At 38.8% G+C, this 16,493-nt stretch overlaps 1 protein-coding gene across 3 annotated transcripts in view; it reads left to right on the plus strand.

Annotated features, from left to right (window-relative positions):
* GRB10 (growth factor receptor bound protein 10) overlaps positions 1-16,493 on the plus strand; it is a 138,787-nt gene that overhangs the window by 19,432 nt on the left and 102,862 nt on the right. For all 3 annotated transcript variants that reach the window (XM_071553621.1, XM_071553624.1, XM_071553622.1), the window contains exon 2: positions 12,220-12,317. In XM_071553621.1, the coding sequence (XP_071409722.1) occupies positions 12,267-12,317 (51 nt within the window). In that variant the 5' untranslated portion in view covers positions 12,220-12,266. The remainder of the gene's footprint in view (positions 1-12,219; positions 12,318-16,493) is intronic.

Raw genomic sequence — 16,493 nt, forward strand, 5'->3', positions numbered from 1 at the left:
AGACATTTAAACCTTAAAAGGCTTAACCTGCTAGACAAAGATCTGTCTTAAGACTTAAGGATCTGTCCTCAAAGTCTGGTAGAAAACCAGAAGTGTTTTTCTGTCCCTTAGACCACGGGAGAAAGTCAGGTGTGTTGTTCCCTGGTGTGCTCAATATTTCTCCCTCCCTATCTATTGGTAGTGCTTTTCTGTTATGCTGCATTTCTTCACTCTAGCTGCAAGACTTTTTTTGACTAGTGCTGTTACTTCCTGTCATGGGAAAAAGGATATCCATGTTATTCCTGCCACTTGTTTCATAGTTCTGCATAATCCTACTGAGACTGACTGGAGTAGTGCTGCATTAGGCAATGTGGTGTTGTATTTCTGGAGGAGCAGAGAATAAGGCCTGTAGCCTAGGAGACAACACTAGAAGGTTCTACAACTGGGAGCTTCTCTGGAAAGAATGGCTGTTATCTCCTGCCATGGAGAGAAGAGCAGTTCTGTATGGAGCAGACTTTTCAAATCTGGCTCTTGAGAGGCATCCAGCTTCAGTGAACTTCTACCTTTGTCTTGTGTCTTGGAGAGAAGCTTTTTGGTTTTCTATAATGAAGAGGTTGTCATTTAGTTAAATGAGATAATCCTCATGAAAACTGTGCTGCTTGTTTTAGGCTATCGACTTACTGGAGTTGTTGAACTGGAAAAGATGCATAGGCAAAGATGTTGCAGGAAACAAATGTGATAGTTTCCAAGCCATAGCACAATTTATCTAAGACCAATAGTGTCATAAAGAGGAAAGAGTATCGGACACTGGTGGAAAATTCTGTGGTGCTGCTGTCCATTTGAAGGAGCTGGGGAGTATTACAAGATCTGTTGAGATCTGTAAGCATCAGAGCCTTAGGTGAAGGGAATATTCACCCTCTTCCAATGACAGAAAGTAGCATGAAAGCCTGTGGGAGGTATTTATGTAAAGCAGGCAGTTGTGTGAAGCCATCTCTTTGCACGGAGCTGGGTTTTAATAAAATAGAACCGCTAATTAGTGAGGCTGAAATGAAAATCGAGACTTCTCTGATGCATCTGTCAAATTGATTATATTAATGATGAGTGAATGCTTTTACAGATCAAAAAACAAAACTAAAAAACCTTTTTGAATTGTTATTTCATGAATTAACAGCAACAATTAGAAATTTCAAATTTTTGATATTCACAGAGCAAGACAGCTAGTCTACTTTTTTGATAAATCTTTTGTTTTATTACACCTCAGTGTATTTTGGGAGGGGGAGAAATTTTTGGAAGAGCAAAGTGTGAACAAAATCTGTCTCACACAGCAAAGGAATTTCAGGAAAGAGAACTGAGTTTTTTTTTTTCCCTTCTCCCCCCCTCCCCCCCCCAGCCGTTTATGTGGGTCTTGTTTGTTTGTTTGTTTTTGAGGTGGACTGAATTCTGTCTGTCTTGTCAGCTGAAAGTGTTTTCTTTTGCATTCTGTACTGCTGTTAAAGAATCTCTTCATCTGTTTGCAGAGTTTACATGCACATGTAAGTGTGCATGTGTAAAATATGTATATGTACACACACATGCTGAGTGAAATCAAACCCTGCAAGTTTCTGGGAGAAACTGAAGCTTTTGTGAGTGTTGACTTCTGCAGTACAGAGACCAGAAGGCTGGGAGTACTGCAGGGCTGGTCTGGCATAATTTTCAACCTTGTCCAGAGGTGCTGAGAGTTTGAAACTTAGATGTTGTACACTGGATAGGGATTCCTCTGGCTGATTTTGTGCCTCCAGATTGTGGATGGCTGCATTTGATCCAGTTTGCTAAATTCTGTTTGTAGTCAGTGGAAAGAACCAGGTGCTCCAGTGGTGTGCTTCATTGAATTGTGTAGGTTGTAAGTGGCCTCTTGAGCTCATCTCATCCAAACCCCAGCTTTCCCTGACATCTTCTAGATATCTGTCATGGAATGAGATGGACTGCACATAAGCAGAGCCCGTTTCTTCTCACTGCCTGTGGCAGTTCAGGGGTGTGCATTTCCCCTGTACACATATCATCACATAGGGTGTGTGACTTTCTTCATATCCTATAATAGTGTTATGGCCAACTCTGTGTGTAGCCTGGATGCTGATTTGCTTCTGTGGGCAGTGTACTGCAGCCCTGTAAAATGATGTTGTGTGTGGGGACACTTAAGTGCAGGTGCTGTCTACTCTTTTCTTTCTATTGTTGCCAGTACCAGTTGGGTAACCTTGGAGGTGGGAGAATGCAGATGTGACCTGTGTGTGGGTTCCAGGCTTGGAGTACAGGTGTTTTGTGGGTTAAAGTACATTGGCACAGAGGGAGGATACTTTGGCTACATCTGGAGCCTACACCCTTCAGGAACAAATGTTCCCTTCGTCATCTCTGTAGTCTGAAGGTTAACTAGGGATGTTCCTTGTTTAACGCATATCTAGTTAACCTTCAGTGATGGTGATATTCAGCATTTCATACCTCTGTTAAATAGTCTCCTAAGGCCTGAAACAACAGATTTCCTTTATGGCACCCTGAAAGTACAGGGAAGTAGCTCTTAATGTAGGTGACTTGGCAAAATACTCTAGTGAAGTATTTGGCCTGCTACCCAGCCTTCGATATGTAATCTTTGGGTGCTGCCAAAATACCATTCTAATTAAGTTGACATAGTCTATGAAACCTGGGTGGTATTACTTCAGTTTTCTTTCCTGTGCTGCGTTTTGAAAGGGTTGGTGAAAGCTGTGACACTTGCAACATCACCAGAGTCTTCATTAAGCTGGGATTGTGGTGACCTCGGGACCTTCAGGATCAAAGGAAGGAATACTGGCTTTCTTCCTCTCTGCAGATACAAGTTAATAGCAATAAATAACTGTACACTAAGCACATAAAACATATGATCAATTGGCCAGCTTTCAGCTTTCGTTGAATATTAGCCCTTCTACAAAATATTAACTTATTCTGTAGGTTTATTTTCTATTTCATTTACAGTTACTTGGAAAAGCTATGCCCTGTTTGTCCCAGCGTGGTATTATATTTGCATGTAGGTCAGCGTACGTCTTTTGAGCTGTCAGCCTGAAACTGTTTTTCATGGGCTGAAAAGCAGAAAGGGTTAAGAAAGACTTTTACATGTGCAATATAATTTATTTATTTATTTATTCATTTATAGACGTTCTCAGCCTGTAATCAAGAATACAGCACCAGTAACATTTTAGTTGTGTTCTGGAAGGCACTGATTGCCTGCTGCTAACTATAAGCCACCCGTGGATTTGAAGCTTGTGTGTTGCATAATACCAGCAAATGCATCTGAGATTACAAGATGGTCTCTCTGCTCTAAGAAGAGATTGTTGTGATTTGTTAGTGAGGCAGCATTAAAGTACACATGAGGTGTCTATGACATCAGTATCTTAAAACCACAAGCAGTTTTCTGCAGTTGAGTGTGCTCTGGCAACGCTGGCACTGCTGGGGTAAATGAGTGCAGCCCCAAACTCGGTACAGCTTTTATGTTCCAGTTAATCAATGAGGAGTGTATATATTCCTTTAAGTTTCTCTGTGTTGCTCTTTGCAGTTCTTGCACTTCTTTATTATAGCCCTCTTGAATAGGGAGGATTTTTTATTCATCTCAAGAGCAACACTATTTGTTGGAGTTGCCTCCTTGCACTGTTTGCAGTTAGAAGCAGAGTTGGCCATCATCTGCTTGCTTGGGGTTGTAGTAGTCCAGGGCTCTCCTGACTTTACTAAATTATCACAAGATATATAATGGTAACTCTTACCCTGCTGTGCATTAGAGGTAAAATGGGTTTGCTTGTTTATTTTTACTACACACTATTGTTACTTACTGTGGTATCTTTATAGTAATTATTTCAACAGTTGAATTCTTCAGAATAAACCATGTTTGGGAATATGTTACCACAAAATTCTTTGCAGAGTGAATTAACATACTGTTGATATTGGGGAATGCATCTTTGCTCACAGCATGTAATTTTTTTCAGTGTTCTAACCATACAAACGAGATATACTGAGAATAACCTGTGCACTTAAGTGTACCTCTAATGGTATTTCAAAAAGATACAATCTTAGTGAGTAGCATGTTGTTGGAATTGAAATGCCTAAACTTGCCTTCCAGTTTCAGCTGTTTATATGGTATTAGAGAACGTACATAAACTAGTGCTTGTTCATTAGCATAAATTATAGATAACTGTAAAAGCCTCTTTCAGTTGATTTGCTTTAAAAACAAACTTTGATGTCTAAACAAAAGCTTTTGATAATCCTAGTTAATAACTCTTAAAATCTTCAACCTAAAGAACTGCAAGTGACACATGTACACTTAACTGTGTTAACTATCAATATTAAACCCTGTAAATCAGCAAAGTGAGGAACCTAATATCTAACGTCCTTGCTCCACAATGATGAAGTTTTATGTCCAGGAAAAGGATTTAAACTGGCCTGAAGACTGGAGAGCAGGAGAGACATAAGGAGGGATGTGGATGGTATTGGCAGGTCTCTGACTGTAACTTTCTGTGCACAAGCATGGGTTTTGGTTTTGAAGTCAGTCTTACGGTCAGTCCTTCGTAGCCAGTACGGTTCATCAAGAAGCTTTACTGAGCCCCCTGCATAGAAGAGCATACAAGTAAAGGAAAATAGGCTTGAATAACTGTAAACATGATTGATGAATTAATCATTTAGATGAAACAGGCTTAAAATGCTTGAAAAACTGATCAGTGCTTCACATGATAGGAGATTGCCTTTTGTTCTCTGTTTCTTTTCATTCTTTTCCATCAACTAGCTTCTACGTGCCCCTGGAAGATTCTCCTCCAAAATAAAGGAGTGTTGTCGAGAAATGAGGGAACAGAAGCTGGGAACAGGGTATACTTGCTTCAGATTGCTACTCTCTGAATTTAAAGTCCCTCTATCAAACCTTTGTATATATGTTTCAACTGTTTTCTCTCCTAACTTTTGTCAGGAGGCTATAAAAGTAACAGCTGAAGAGTGCATCCTACCATCTTGTCACCTTAATAAAGGGAAGTTGAGTCTGGTAAATCTTTCCCATGGATGTTTTATGGACAGACATGTAGATTAAGCTGTGGTTTCAAACAGAATCTGTAATGATCTGACTTTCTTAAAAGAAAAAAAAAACAGATAAAAACACTGTACAGAGTCTGATGAACTTCCTCTAATTGTATAGGAGTTGGATAGAAAAATATCTGGTGTGTAACTTAGTCTCTGGGTTGGGGGGACTAGAACTATTGGCTTTCAAATCCCACCCCAGAGAAGGGGAAAGGACCATTCACACCAGTCGCAGATTGAAAGCATAAAAGCTCATTAGTGTGTCCAATGCAAAAAGCAATGTTTGGGTAAGTATGCAACAAAAGCAGACTTCAGTTGAGTTGGTACCACAAGATGAAAGTAAGTGCCTTCAAGAAAAATCCAACTTTATATTTAATTTGGAAATTTATCAAAATGGTTGACTTCTGTGAGATGCCTGGAAAGCAGTAATTCTCACAGACATGCAGTAGGAAAGGTTTGCCAGCTCCTAATGGCGGTAAACAAAGAAAATAAAAGTGTACAGGTTGCCTTGGCCAATGCAATAGTTTGCTGCCACTGAAAAGGGGTGATACTGTTCCTTTACCCTCTGCTGGTCATCTGCTGCCATTCACTTTGTGCCAGCTGAACTGCCTGTCAGATCTAAGTTTATTGCACTTGCTTCCTTAGCAGAACACTGACCAGCAAAATAAATGCTTTAATTAACACAAGCTGAACTCATTAAGGACCATAGGTGAACACAAGGGGGAGAAGGAGGGAGTGCCATGAAATTGCTGGGAGGAAGTGGAGGAAGAAAGCAGAGCAAAGGCTGGTGAAGAAAGTGGGATGTCTGTCCTGTTCTTGGCAGTAACAAGCTATTAAATCATCTTGACTGTTGTATAACTTCACTCTTAAGTCTTCAGGTTGAATAATAGAAACCTAAAATAACATAAGGAAATAATTATTTAGACTGCTTCCCAAAATTGTAAAACTTTGGATTCTGTTTTATGAGAAATGTGACTAAATTGGGGTGGGGAGGGGAGGCGAGGCAAGACATTGACAACAAAAAGAATAGAGGCAATACTTTTTTTGGTTCTCTGGAGGCAAATGATCTTGTGAGGAACTGTATGTGAAAAATTAGAGACAGTTACTGCGTTCTCAGATGAAGCTCACCTTGGGCTGGCTCCCTGTGCATCTTGTGTCCCAGTCATCTGTCTGTGGACCTGCCCTAACTCTGCATATGCCTTGCTGATGGGGCTGTCTGCTGTATACTGCAAAGTTTTTCATTTCAGTTTCTGTTCAATTGACATTTTGTTTAGGCTTGGGTACAGTTTCTGTTTAGTTACCAAAGTTCCTGCTTCAAAGACATGGATTTACCTACTAAGAGGCAGATTTTCACTGATCAAGGGAGACAGTGAAACTGCATAGTTTTGGAAATATTTCCAAAGTTCAATAAACGTTGGTGGGGTTTTGTTTGTTTGGTTTGGTTTTTTGGTTGGGTTTTTAACTGGAGTATTTTCTGCAGAGACAAGGGGAAAAGTCCTTATGTAGATGGGCTGAGTACTATTTTTCTGTTTTTCTCCCTGGACTTTATTTTTGCTGTCAGTGAAGCTGTTCTGTCAGGAGGTGAACGTGAATTCACAGGGTATGAGTCTTGAGCCTTTTCAAAATTTTAGGCGGATTCAGGAAACCAAAAAATGCTGAACTGCATATATTTTATTTAATTTTATTTGGCAAGACTTGAAGTGGGATGGCATCAGCTCTTCTGTGCTTCTGAAGTATATATCTGTTTTGGCTTTCAAAAGCCTGAATGGCTGTTGCCAAGATTCTTCACTTTCTGGCAAAATTACAATGGCAAATGGCTTCCTTTACAAGGTGTAATATTTAGACTAACAGCTTTGCAATTAAGAATGGCAAAAGAGAATTATATTCCCTCTTTTTATAAGACCAGATTTTTTAGTATGGATTCGTGGGAGTGTTTGGACGTAACTGAAGTGGTTTTGATTGATGATTTATATTTTGAACAGTGCTTTTCATTTTAGTGCGCAACACTCACTTGAAATTTTAACTAGAACAATGCTTTGTTTTCAAAGATTTTCAAAGTATTTCTCTAGTTAGGCAGTTGCTCTGTATCATAGACTTGCAAATGCCTTTTCAATACATATGTGTAACAAAATGTGTGTGCAGATACCAACTCATGTAAGGGAAATAGGAAAAAATTGGGAAAGCTACAAGTATTCTTAAATATTACCTGCTGCTAATCTCATTAGGCCATCAGTGTTGATGGTCATGTAATTGAATCCTTTGTGGTTGGAGAGTGATGCGGTTCTGGAGTATCGGGGAGGTGTTTTGGAGGAAAAAAAACCTGTTTGAAGGGAAACTAGCCAAATATTATTTTTCAGCATGGAAAAACTGGAGACTTTGGGTGTGAGGAAGGACATTCAGAGCTGGGGAGAGAAGCAAGTGTGTGCTTGGACTGAGTAAACTGGGAAAGTGGTCAATAAAACTTTGGAGATGATGAATCCAGTCCTCTGAGGGCCCAGCAGAGCAGTGCTGTGTTGTTCTGTGTGCAGGGAGCTACCAGTATGGTTTGCAGTCAGTCTTTTTTTTATATCTGGTTGACAGCCTGTACTAAGGAACCTTTGAGTCCTGTTGACCAAGTTCTCACCTTAGGAGTGGAGGGCATCCTCAGTCTTGTAAACTGGCACAGCCTCCACCTGAAACGATCACCAAAAGAGGAGAACATGGTTTAGAAATTCTTATGCATCCTGATTACTAAAGCTGCAATGAAATCTGATGGCAAACCTGTGTGCTGCCAAGGGTGTTCCAGGATCCAGTCTTCTTGGTCCAGTCAGCCAGGGAGTCTGATGGCACTTTCTTTTCAGCCCACATAGTCATTCAGGCTTCCGTTTTGTGGGAAGTTGTGTGGATCTTGCATGCAAAAGCACATCTGGGTCTCGCAGTTTCAGTGCAGCTGGGGACATTGCTAGCTGTCAGGTCTTTCAACTACAGAAAATTCACTGGCATGCCTCATGCTGCTTGTATCCAAATTTATTTCCATTGTAACTATGGCAATGGGAGTAGATTAGTTAAGAAAGTGTCAGAGTATGGGTCCTCATGCCTTGTGTTGTAGAGGATTGTTGCTTTTATCCATATAATTGCCTCATCTTGAAAACCTGCTTCAGTAATGCAGGGAAGACATCCATATGTATTTGTCTACAGAACACTTTCCTAGATGCTGTGAAGTAGTGGGGAGCATGGAGCCAGGTAAATGACCAGTTGAGGTCTTGAACATTGTTCCTTGTGTGGATCAAAAAGATAGGGTCTTTCTTATCCTGGGTCTTCAGGATGTTAAATTAAAAGTCAAGTAGACTTAACCCAGACAGTCCTTAAGGTAACGTGGGGGAGAATATTGTAGGAATTCAGTCATTTTAAGACTTTGTTCCAGTTTCTTAGAAAAATCCAGGTTTGGTCTGCGAAGTCCCATGCTGTAGTGTGGAGAGAAATGGAACGGTGACGCTTAGTGTCTGAGAGAATAAAAGATACATAAAAGAGAGGGAAAGATTTTTAACCTGTGTGTTAAACCTGAGGTTTTAGAGAAAGGTCTTCAGATAGGTCAAAATTAAAGGCTATGTTGAAGCTTTTTTCCCTTCCCTCTTTCATAGCAGTTCACCTACAGAACATTACAGAACAAAAATAATGAAATACTTAAAAGGGTATAGCGTTCAAAAAACTTGTTAAGTTACCTTTCATAAAAAAGCATAAATCCAGTTTTCAAGAGCTCTGGAGCTTGTCTTGCAACTCTGCCAGGTTCATTTTTTTTTCCATCCTTCCTCCTGTTCCTAACTAATATGCAAGCAATTGCATTTTAAAAATTATTTTTCTCTTGAATTTAAAGACTTTGACAGATGGCACATGTAGAACCTGGAAAACTTCCTGAATTGGCAGAGTGACCATATCCCTGCCATTTTCCTCCTGCAGTATCTGTAGGTGCGTAGGCTGTGTCTGCTTCCAGAGTGCTGGGCGAGATGCTGTTTCCTCTGCTGGGAATGTGCAGAGAGCAAGTGATAAATCAAAGAAACATACCTGGTGATGGGTTTAATATGCAGTTAATAAATAACGTAATCTACTGGTTAGGTGGGTGATTTGATTGTGACTTAAACAACTAGCAGTGACAATCTCCAGGATGCATACCTGCAGTGTTTTCTATGTGGGATGAATACCAATCTTTGTTTAGATGGTGCGTGTTGGTTTAACACTGCTGAGAGACCTAGACATCAAAGCTATGCCACACAATAGTCTATTCTTTCATCTAGAGAATGTCATACCAAAAATTAGTCTTATGACCTTTGAAACTTGGTTTATCATGACTGTCCTTCTTTCAGGGACTCTGTCCAAGGCAGAACTCTTGAGCCCATAAAAGCACATGAAATTTCTGTCTCGCTCAGTGCTGCATGACAGTTGTTCTCGCTGCTGAATGTTTTGAGTTCTGTAACAGTGATTGACTACATAGCTTGTTTTCTATTTACAATCCTTTGGAATTTCCCGCCCCCATCTAAGGCATTTTAGGAAAAGGGCAGTAACTTGGCGTTGAATACTTCTTTGCGATTTGTGCCTTTTAACTTGTATGGAAAGAATATTATATGTCTGTATGCAGCTGCAATCTCTGAAGAGAAGTCATGTGTTGAAAATCATGTTTAAGGCAACAGGAAAAAAAGTTGATAATTTTTTCTTTCTAAGACCCAGTGTTTGTCTGCTGAACATATGAATTGGTGTAGAGCTCTGTCCCTATAAGATTTATTAGTTGTTGAAGTGATACAACAGGACCTTAGATCTTAAAGGTGGGCAAAGGCTTTTTGTATTCCTAGGGAAGGACTAGTTTGATGAACTGCTTTTAGACAGACAAAAGAGATGGGATCTTAAATCAGTGTTAATGGGTGACTGACCAGGAATGATATCATCCAGAGATTATTGCTTTCCTCTGTTTCTGCAGTGTTAACGAATGAATACTCAAGAATGTAGCAGCAAAGCAAATGGTTCTTGATAAATTATGCAGTCTTGACTCCAACTATTGTTTGAGGTAATTTATGATCTTCCATTGGCGTAATGGGGCTGTGGCATAAACTGCAACACGCCCCAGAGTAGACAAATTGGTCTGGTATTGTTTAGGAACATATTTGATCTATCTTGATATAAGTGAATTGGGGCTTTTTGCTGAAACATCAAAAGACAGTATTTTGATACTCAGTCCTAAATAATCTAGCATTAAAAAAGCAGCAGTTGTGCCTCTTCCTGTTTTCTAATTATTGAAGTGATAATAAATATAAAGCTGTTGCAGGCTAAAGCTGACTTCTTTTCCATTATCCCTTTATATAAACTTTTTTTAGTCTTGGTGGATTTAGAGACTAATAATGCAGTTCTCTTTGTTTTTGATGCATTTTATCAACTTCAACTATTCCAGTGGCTTGCCTAATTTCACTGTAGGTGTGCTTACAGAAAACCATACTCCTTAAAGTGAAAAGGTTTTTAGGAGTTTTTCTTAAATCTGTGCGTAATTCTCCTGGAACAAACTGGGTGATTAGAGTATAATCTTCAGATCAGTCTTAAAAACTTCCTGCAAACTTTTAAGTGTGGAGAAGTAGTTAGATGGCTGTAGACCACTGTTTATATGTTTAAAGACTAGCAGTAGTGCAAGTTGGGTATCATGCCCTCTGAATCAGAGGTTCAGGCTGGCCTCCCCCACTTCATACCCCACTGTGAACCCTGTAATATTTTGGGTTTAAACTTTTTTTTTCATAGCATTTACTTACTTAGATTAAACAACTTGATTTATGCACGTTGGGTTAAATAGATTTTTCAGACTTGTTGCCAAAACCAGTTTCCTCACAAGGTAATTGGCTCTATGAACTGATCCTGAAAAACTGCAGAAGCCCAGTTAACTACTTCCTGCAAAGAAGCTCCCAGGAGTTTGCCTGCTTTTACTGATAGAGGAGGAAGCAACCGTACCTCAGCCAAACTTATCCTGGAACTAGACAAAATAAAACTTCCTTTATGAATGCATGGTTTATGTGGACCATAGGCTGCAACTCCTCTGGGAACAGTTTTTCCAAGATGTCTTTTACCCTCGTCCCTGGCTTAACTGTCCTATAAATCAAGATGGCAGCTTTAGTTTGGTAACAGAGCAGTGAGTAGCTTGTTTATAACTCAGGCTTTTGTTTTGAATATATAATTATAATTACGAGCAAAGAAGATACGAGCTTGCTTGTGGTAGAAGTGAAAGTTCTGGTTCTGCTTTGCAACCTGCTGTCTCTTCCCCAGTCACTCTTTTTCCATCTACTTGGAGGTGACATCACTTGTCTTACACTGCAGGGACGTCTCCAGCTGAGTATCAGTGGTTGGAAGAAATGCCAGACCAGCAAATATTGCTTTATATATTTGTTTGTTTTTGTTGTGAGGCAGTAATTAAAGTAACTGTCTTGACATTGTCTTAATACTGCCTTCTCTTTCGTCATTTTTAATTCTTTAGCCATATGTACCTCTAAGTGCCTATTTCTTTTCAAGCTCTGTCTGATCACAGAAGCAATGCTTAGGAGAAACACAACTTACCTTGAAAAGTTGCTACTAATGATCACTCACAAGAGCAAATGCAAGACTTGAATGAATTTGTATGGTACACCCTATTTGATATATTGTGTGAGAATAAAACCACCAGAGAAAAGGCAGGCAGGAAAGGATAAAGGTTAGAAGTTGTGTAACTAGGCATTGAAGTCTAATGCTGCATAAGGATCTTGATGATCTCATGTGTCTTTTCCAACCTAAGTGATTCTATGATAAGTGACTGTCATCTTAACCTTGATTAACTCACAGATTTCAGTGTTTTCTTTCCACAATTGAAAAGATAGCCTCAATTGGTGAGAGCCGATTTTAAAATGGTTAAGGTTGTTGGTGTTTTGCAGGTAAAGAGAGGCTTTCATTGTGCCTGGATAATGAGAATAAAGGAGGAGCCACCCGGCCTGAGAATGGTTATCTTGGGCTTTTAAATGAAATGCCAAATTGAAAGTTGTTTTCTAGGCTACAGACAGCAAATATGTAGAATTTCTACCCCCAAGTTGATTCAAATCCTCGTCACCTCATTTTGCTCTTCTCCATCTTTTCTCTCTAACTGTTTTCAATAATAAGTTGATGAAATGTCTTCAGTATGGTTTCTGACAGTTTGTTTGTACTCTGCAGGTCCTGGGAAGCAGTAGATGTAATTTGAAGAAAATTTGAAGGAACAAATGGCTTTAGCTGGCTGCCCAGACTCCTTTTTACATCTTCCTTATCGGATAGTAAGTCGTGAAACTGCATGTTCCTGTCAGCTTGTAGCATCATATTGCTGTGTGCTGGTGATTGATTGTGCATTCAGACTTTTCATCAAACTGCTAATAGCTGTCTGGCAATTCTCTGGGTTTTGCTAACATTTGGGAACAGAGCCTCTGTTACCATCCTGTATTCACGATCTGCTGCTGAAAATAATTGGATCACTAATATATACTGATTAAGATTAGAAATTTGTCTTCAAAATAGCCATTTCATATTTGGGAGAAGGCACTTCCAAAAAAAAAATGGCAAGCTACAAAATCAGTGAAATGCCTTGCACCAAAATATATCAATGCTTGCTGAATGCTATATTTGTAGCAACAAAGGCAGAGATTTTTATACTTGGTTAGATCCTATGCTTTTTGAGTCATTGTGCTGTATCTAAGCAGCCAATATGGTGTATTACAAAGAGTATACTTTAAAAAACCCTCAGCTAACTTGAGATACTAGGCAAAAATGCATGTAACAGTTCTCTTTTTGCCCCGGGCAGTTTTATTTGGCATAATTCATGCTTTGTATTTTTTATGGAACTGTAAATTTTTTAGTTTGGATATGACCTTTCTTTATACATTTTATCTCTTGTTTTTATAATGTGATTACCACAACCCTGAGTATTCAGTTATGATTTTGGACTCTGCAGATACACAATAATTAAACAGTGTCATATGACATTGAAACCTTTTCCCTTTGCCACAAGAGAAACATTTCTGGTAGTGATTACTACAGTCATGCTACTCATTTGGAAGAAAAGCAAAAAGCCAAACAGAAACAACAAAATTCCCCAAAAAACCTCTATAGTATTCATGCATGTTTTGTAATATGTCAACTTGCATTTTTGTCCCCAACAGGAAACCTTAAATTAGTTAAAAGTCTAAGGTTATGCTGAGTTGTCAGCTGAATGTACCTGAATGTTTTTCCTGATAAGAGAAAAAAAACATAACAGTTCCTTTATAACTTCTTTTGCAGCAATAAAAATAGAATGGACTTTGAGAAATTGGGTGTCCTGAAAAATCTGCTACTATATTTGGATCTATGATTTTAAAAGATTATGTGAATAGATGTGCCTGGACTTCATAATTTTGATGCACTGTGAAATTATGCTTCCAATTCATTCAGAGCATCATCTGAGTCATGGTGAAAAGCTGAGGGAGAGAACTATGTAAGAGAAACTTGACATTACAGGCAGTCATTTTTGAGCTGTAAGTTCTTTAAGTGAACATCAGTCATTCTTGTGAAAATAATGTCTTTATTGCTTCATAGAAAGTAGGAAGTAAGAGGGTGAATTTTCATTGTTATTTCCCTTGCTCTGACAAGCCCTGTAGCTAATCTGTTTTAGTCTGGGACAATCAGCAGACTAGAAATGTCAGAGCAATATGGGTGACTTAAGATAGTGGGAAAGTGACTCGTTTAATTTTGGTCATAGCTTACTGTGTATTAACTACCCTAAGTGCTTATAACCGGTTTGAAGACTAGCTTTGGAAGCCCATTCACAACTACTGTGCCTTCTGTCAGAACTGAAGTTCGCATTAAAAAAACCCTGAACATCTGTTTTTCCACCCCTACTAAATCTGACTTAGGAGCTTTCATCAACTTGTCTTTCAAATTTGGCTGCAGTGCCAGCATTTTGTTCATAAAGGGCTGAAAGAAGGTTAAACTAAATATGCTCTAGATTAAAGTGTAAAGAAGTATTCTGTTTTTCAGCACATTTTCTGACTTACTATGAATGAAAGGTTATGAAGAACACTTTTACAGGTATCCCAAGGTGGGGACCTTAATGCCTTCAGTGTTAGAATAAATTGACACACTGGAGTTTGGGATTACATTCAAAACAAGAAAAATGAGAACATGGATAAGTGAGTATGCACTACAGAATAACCTTATTGTCAATCCATCTCTGCTGTTCTTTCTTTTGTTTTTGGGGAGATGGGCAAGAGCAGGAACTCTGACTTTCTTACTGGGCTCTTTGTTTGCAACCTTTGCTGCATTCAAAAGCTTTCAGGTCTTGTTTAAGAGCATTTTTTGTCTTTTTTTTTTAACTTTCTCAGGAGTTAGTACATAAACTGGTCACACTGAATGCATTCTCCTAGAGACAATCTCCAGCTTTGTAGAAAAAAAATCAGTACTATCTTTCAGTGGCTTTCAGGAGTCCTTTCCAAATTCTTGAACTCTTCAATAAAAATCCGGCAGTGAGAATTGGCAGTGTTTGTCTTCTGTTCCTGGAAATTCAGAACATAGTCCCAGAATTTCTCAGAAAAAATGGGATGATTTACTGTGTTTCCGTTATTTTGCAATCTGTAGTCACAACAGTATTTATGTACAGTGACTTGAACTCTTGGGGAATATTTACTTCTTTAACCCTTTGCATTAATTGCACAGATCTCAGTGACATAACTGACAAAAGGATGGGGTTTTTCCTCAGTTTGTGAAGATAAAATTCTGGGCATGTTCTGTTCATCTACTTTCTGCCATTTGTTTATTTTCTCACAACCAAGATGCAGGTGTGCCTTCAGTAATAATGGAGCTTGTTGTTAGTGAGCTGAATTCTTACCAGAGAAGGACCTGTAACTTGGCATAAAATGATCTATAAGGACTTGGTCACAAAATAGGAAGCAAATGGAAATTGCTTTCTTGTTTGTGTACAGAGCTGCAGATTTCAGGATTGCTAATAATCCTCTTGATCAAATAAGAGAGCAGAATATTGCACATTATACTTGAGAAGCTTTGTGCACTTAAAGAGCAGGGAGTGAAATACCTAGGAGAACTAATCAGAGGCTAAGTACTGTAATGAAAGCCTCTTTTAATGATGTCAGATTTGTGGATGTGAAGGTGATGTGCTGCCAATACTACAGTTGCAATAGTGACTTTCAGCTGAAGGAAAAGCTCAGCATAGGTTTTCCAGGTGTTAGTATGGCTTCTTTTACACTTATTAGCAATAAAATGATACAGTAAGTTAGCACCGTTGAGGTTGTCTTATCCAAATACATGGCATATTGATGTTACACTTGTTTTCCTAGGGTGTTTCATCTTGGTGAGTGTGAATTTTTTTGGAAATTTGCTTTTTTCATTTTCAAAGGTAGTTTGCTTTGATTGGGCAGTTAAAGAAGAAAGGGTTTCTGTTTTAGTGAAATGGACCCCACCTCCTTTTTTATTTGATTAAATCTCTATAATTTAATTAGAGAATTACCTTGATGGATGCCATAATCCTCATCCTGTTGACATCCAGGTGCCTTCTATGTGACTCAGTCTTCTCTCTGCCACTTTGAAATTGAACTGTTGTTATTTAGTGTTAATATAAGTATACATGCTGTCTGTATTTGCATGCGTAAAATGTCTTTTGTCCTTAAAAAACCTCCATGAAAACTAAAATTGATTGCAGAATTTATCTCCAGGTAGACTTGGGAAGGGCTGTCAAGACCTATGGTTTGGCCCTTACTGTCTGCCTGACACTATTTGAAAATCTTTGTTTGCTTGGCTATTGACAAATTGAGTCTATGGAGATCTTTCTTACCAGTTGTAACAGTAACAACACCAGGCCAAAGTGGCTCTTGTCACTCCCCTCCTCAGCTGGTCAAAGGAGAAAAAAGACAATGAAAGGTTTGTGGGATGACATAAGGGCACGGAGAAATCACTCACCAGTTACCATCATGGCCAAAACTGACTCTGCTGGGGGGAATTAATTGAATTTGTTACCCATTAAATCAGAGTACACTAATGAGAATAAAGCTAAATCTTAAAAACATCTTCCCCCCACCCTGTATTTCTTTCCTGTAACCCCTCCACTGCCAAAACCTTCTCTCGCAAACCCAAGACATGATTTTCAAGATTCAAAATAAACAGTAGCTTAATTTACTCTTATTAGGCTTAAATGTACAAGTATTCTGCTTGCATAAAATTTGTCCCAGAGTTTGGGTTTTTCTTGCTAAGAGGACAATATGAAAGGACAGAGTATGCAGGCAGTCTTTCAAAGTCCTTGGGCATAGCTGAGTGAAAAAAACACCAGATGCATTATTGCATTGCATCATTCTTCTACATATTGCATAAAGAGAAGCTGAAATGTTGCTACTGCCAATGCAGAAAGTCATCAGATTTGTGAAATATGGTGTCAGTCAACAGATCTTTTATTGACGATGCTCTTGTTTTAACAG

The sequence above is a fragment of the Pithys albifrons genome, chromosome 4 (assembly GCF_047495875.1).
Source record: "Pithys albifrons albifrons isolate INPA30051 chromosome 4, PitAlb_v1, whole genome shotgun sequence".
NCBI lineage: Eukaryota > Metazoa > Chordata > Aves > Passeriformes > Thamnophilidae > Pithys > Pithys albifrons.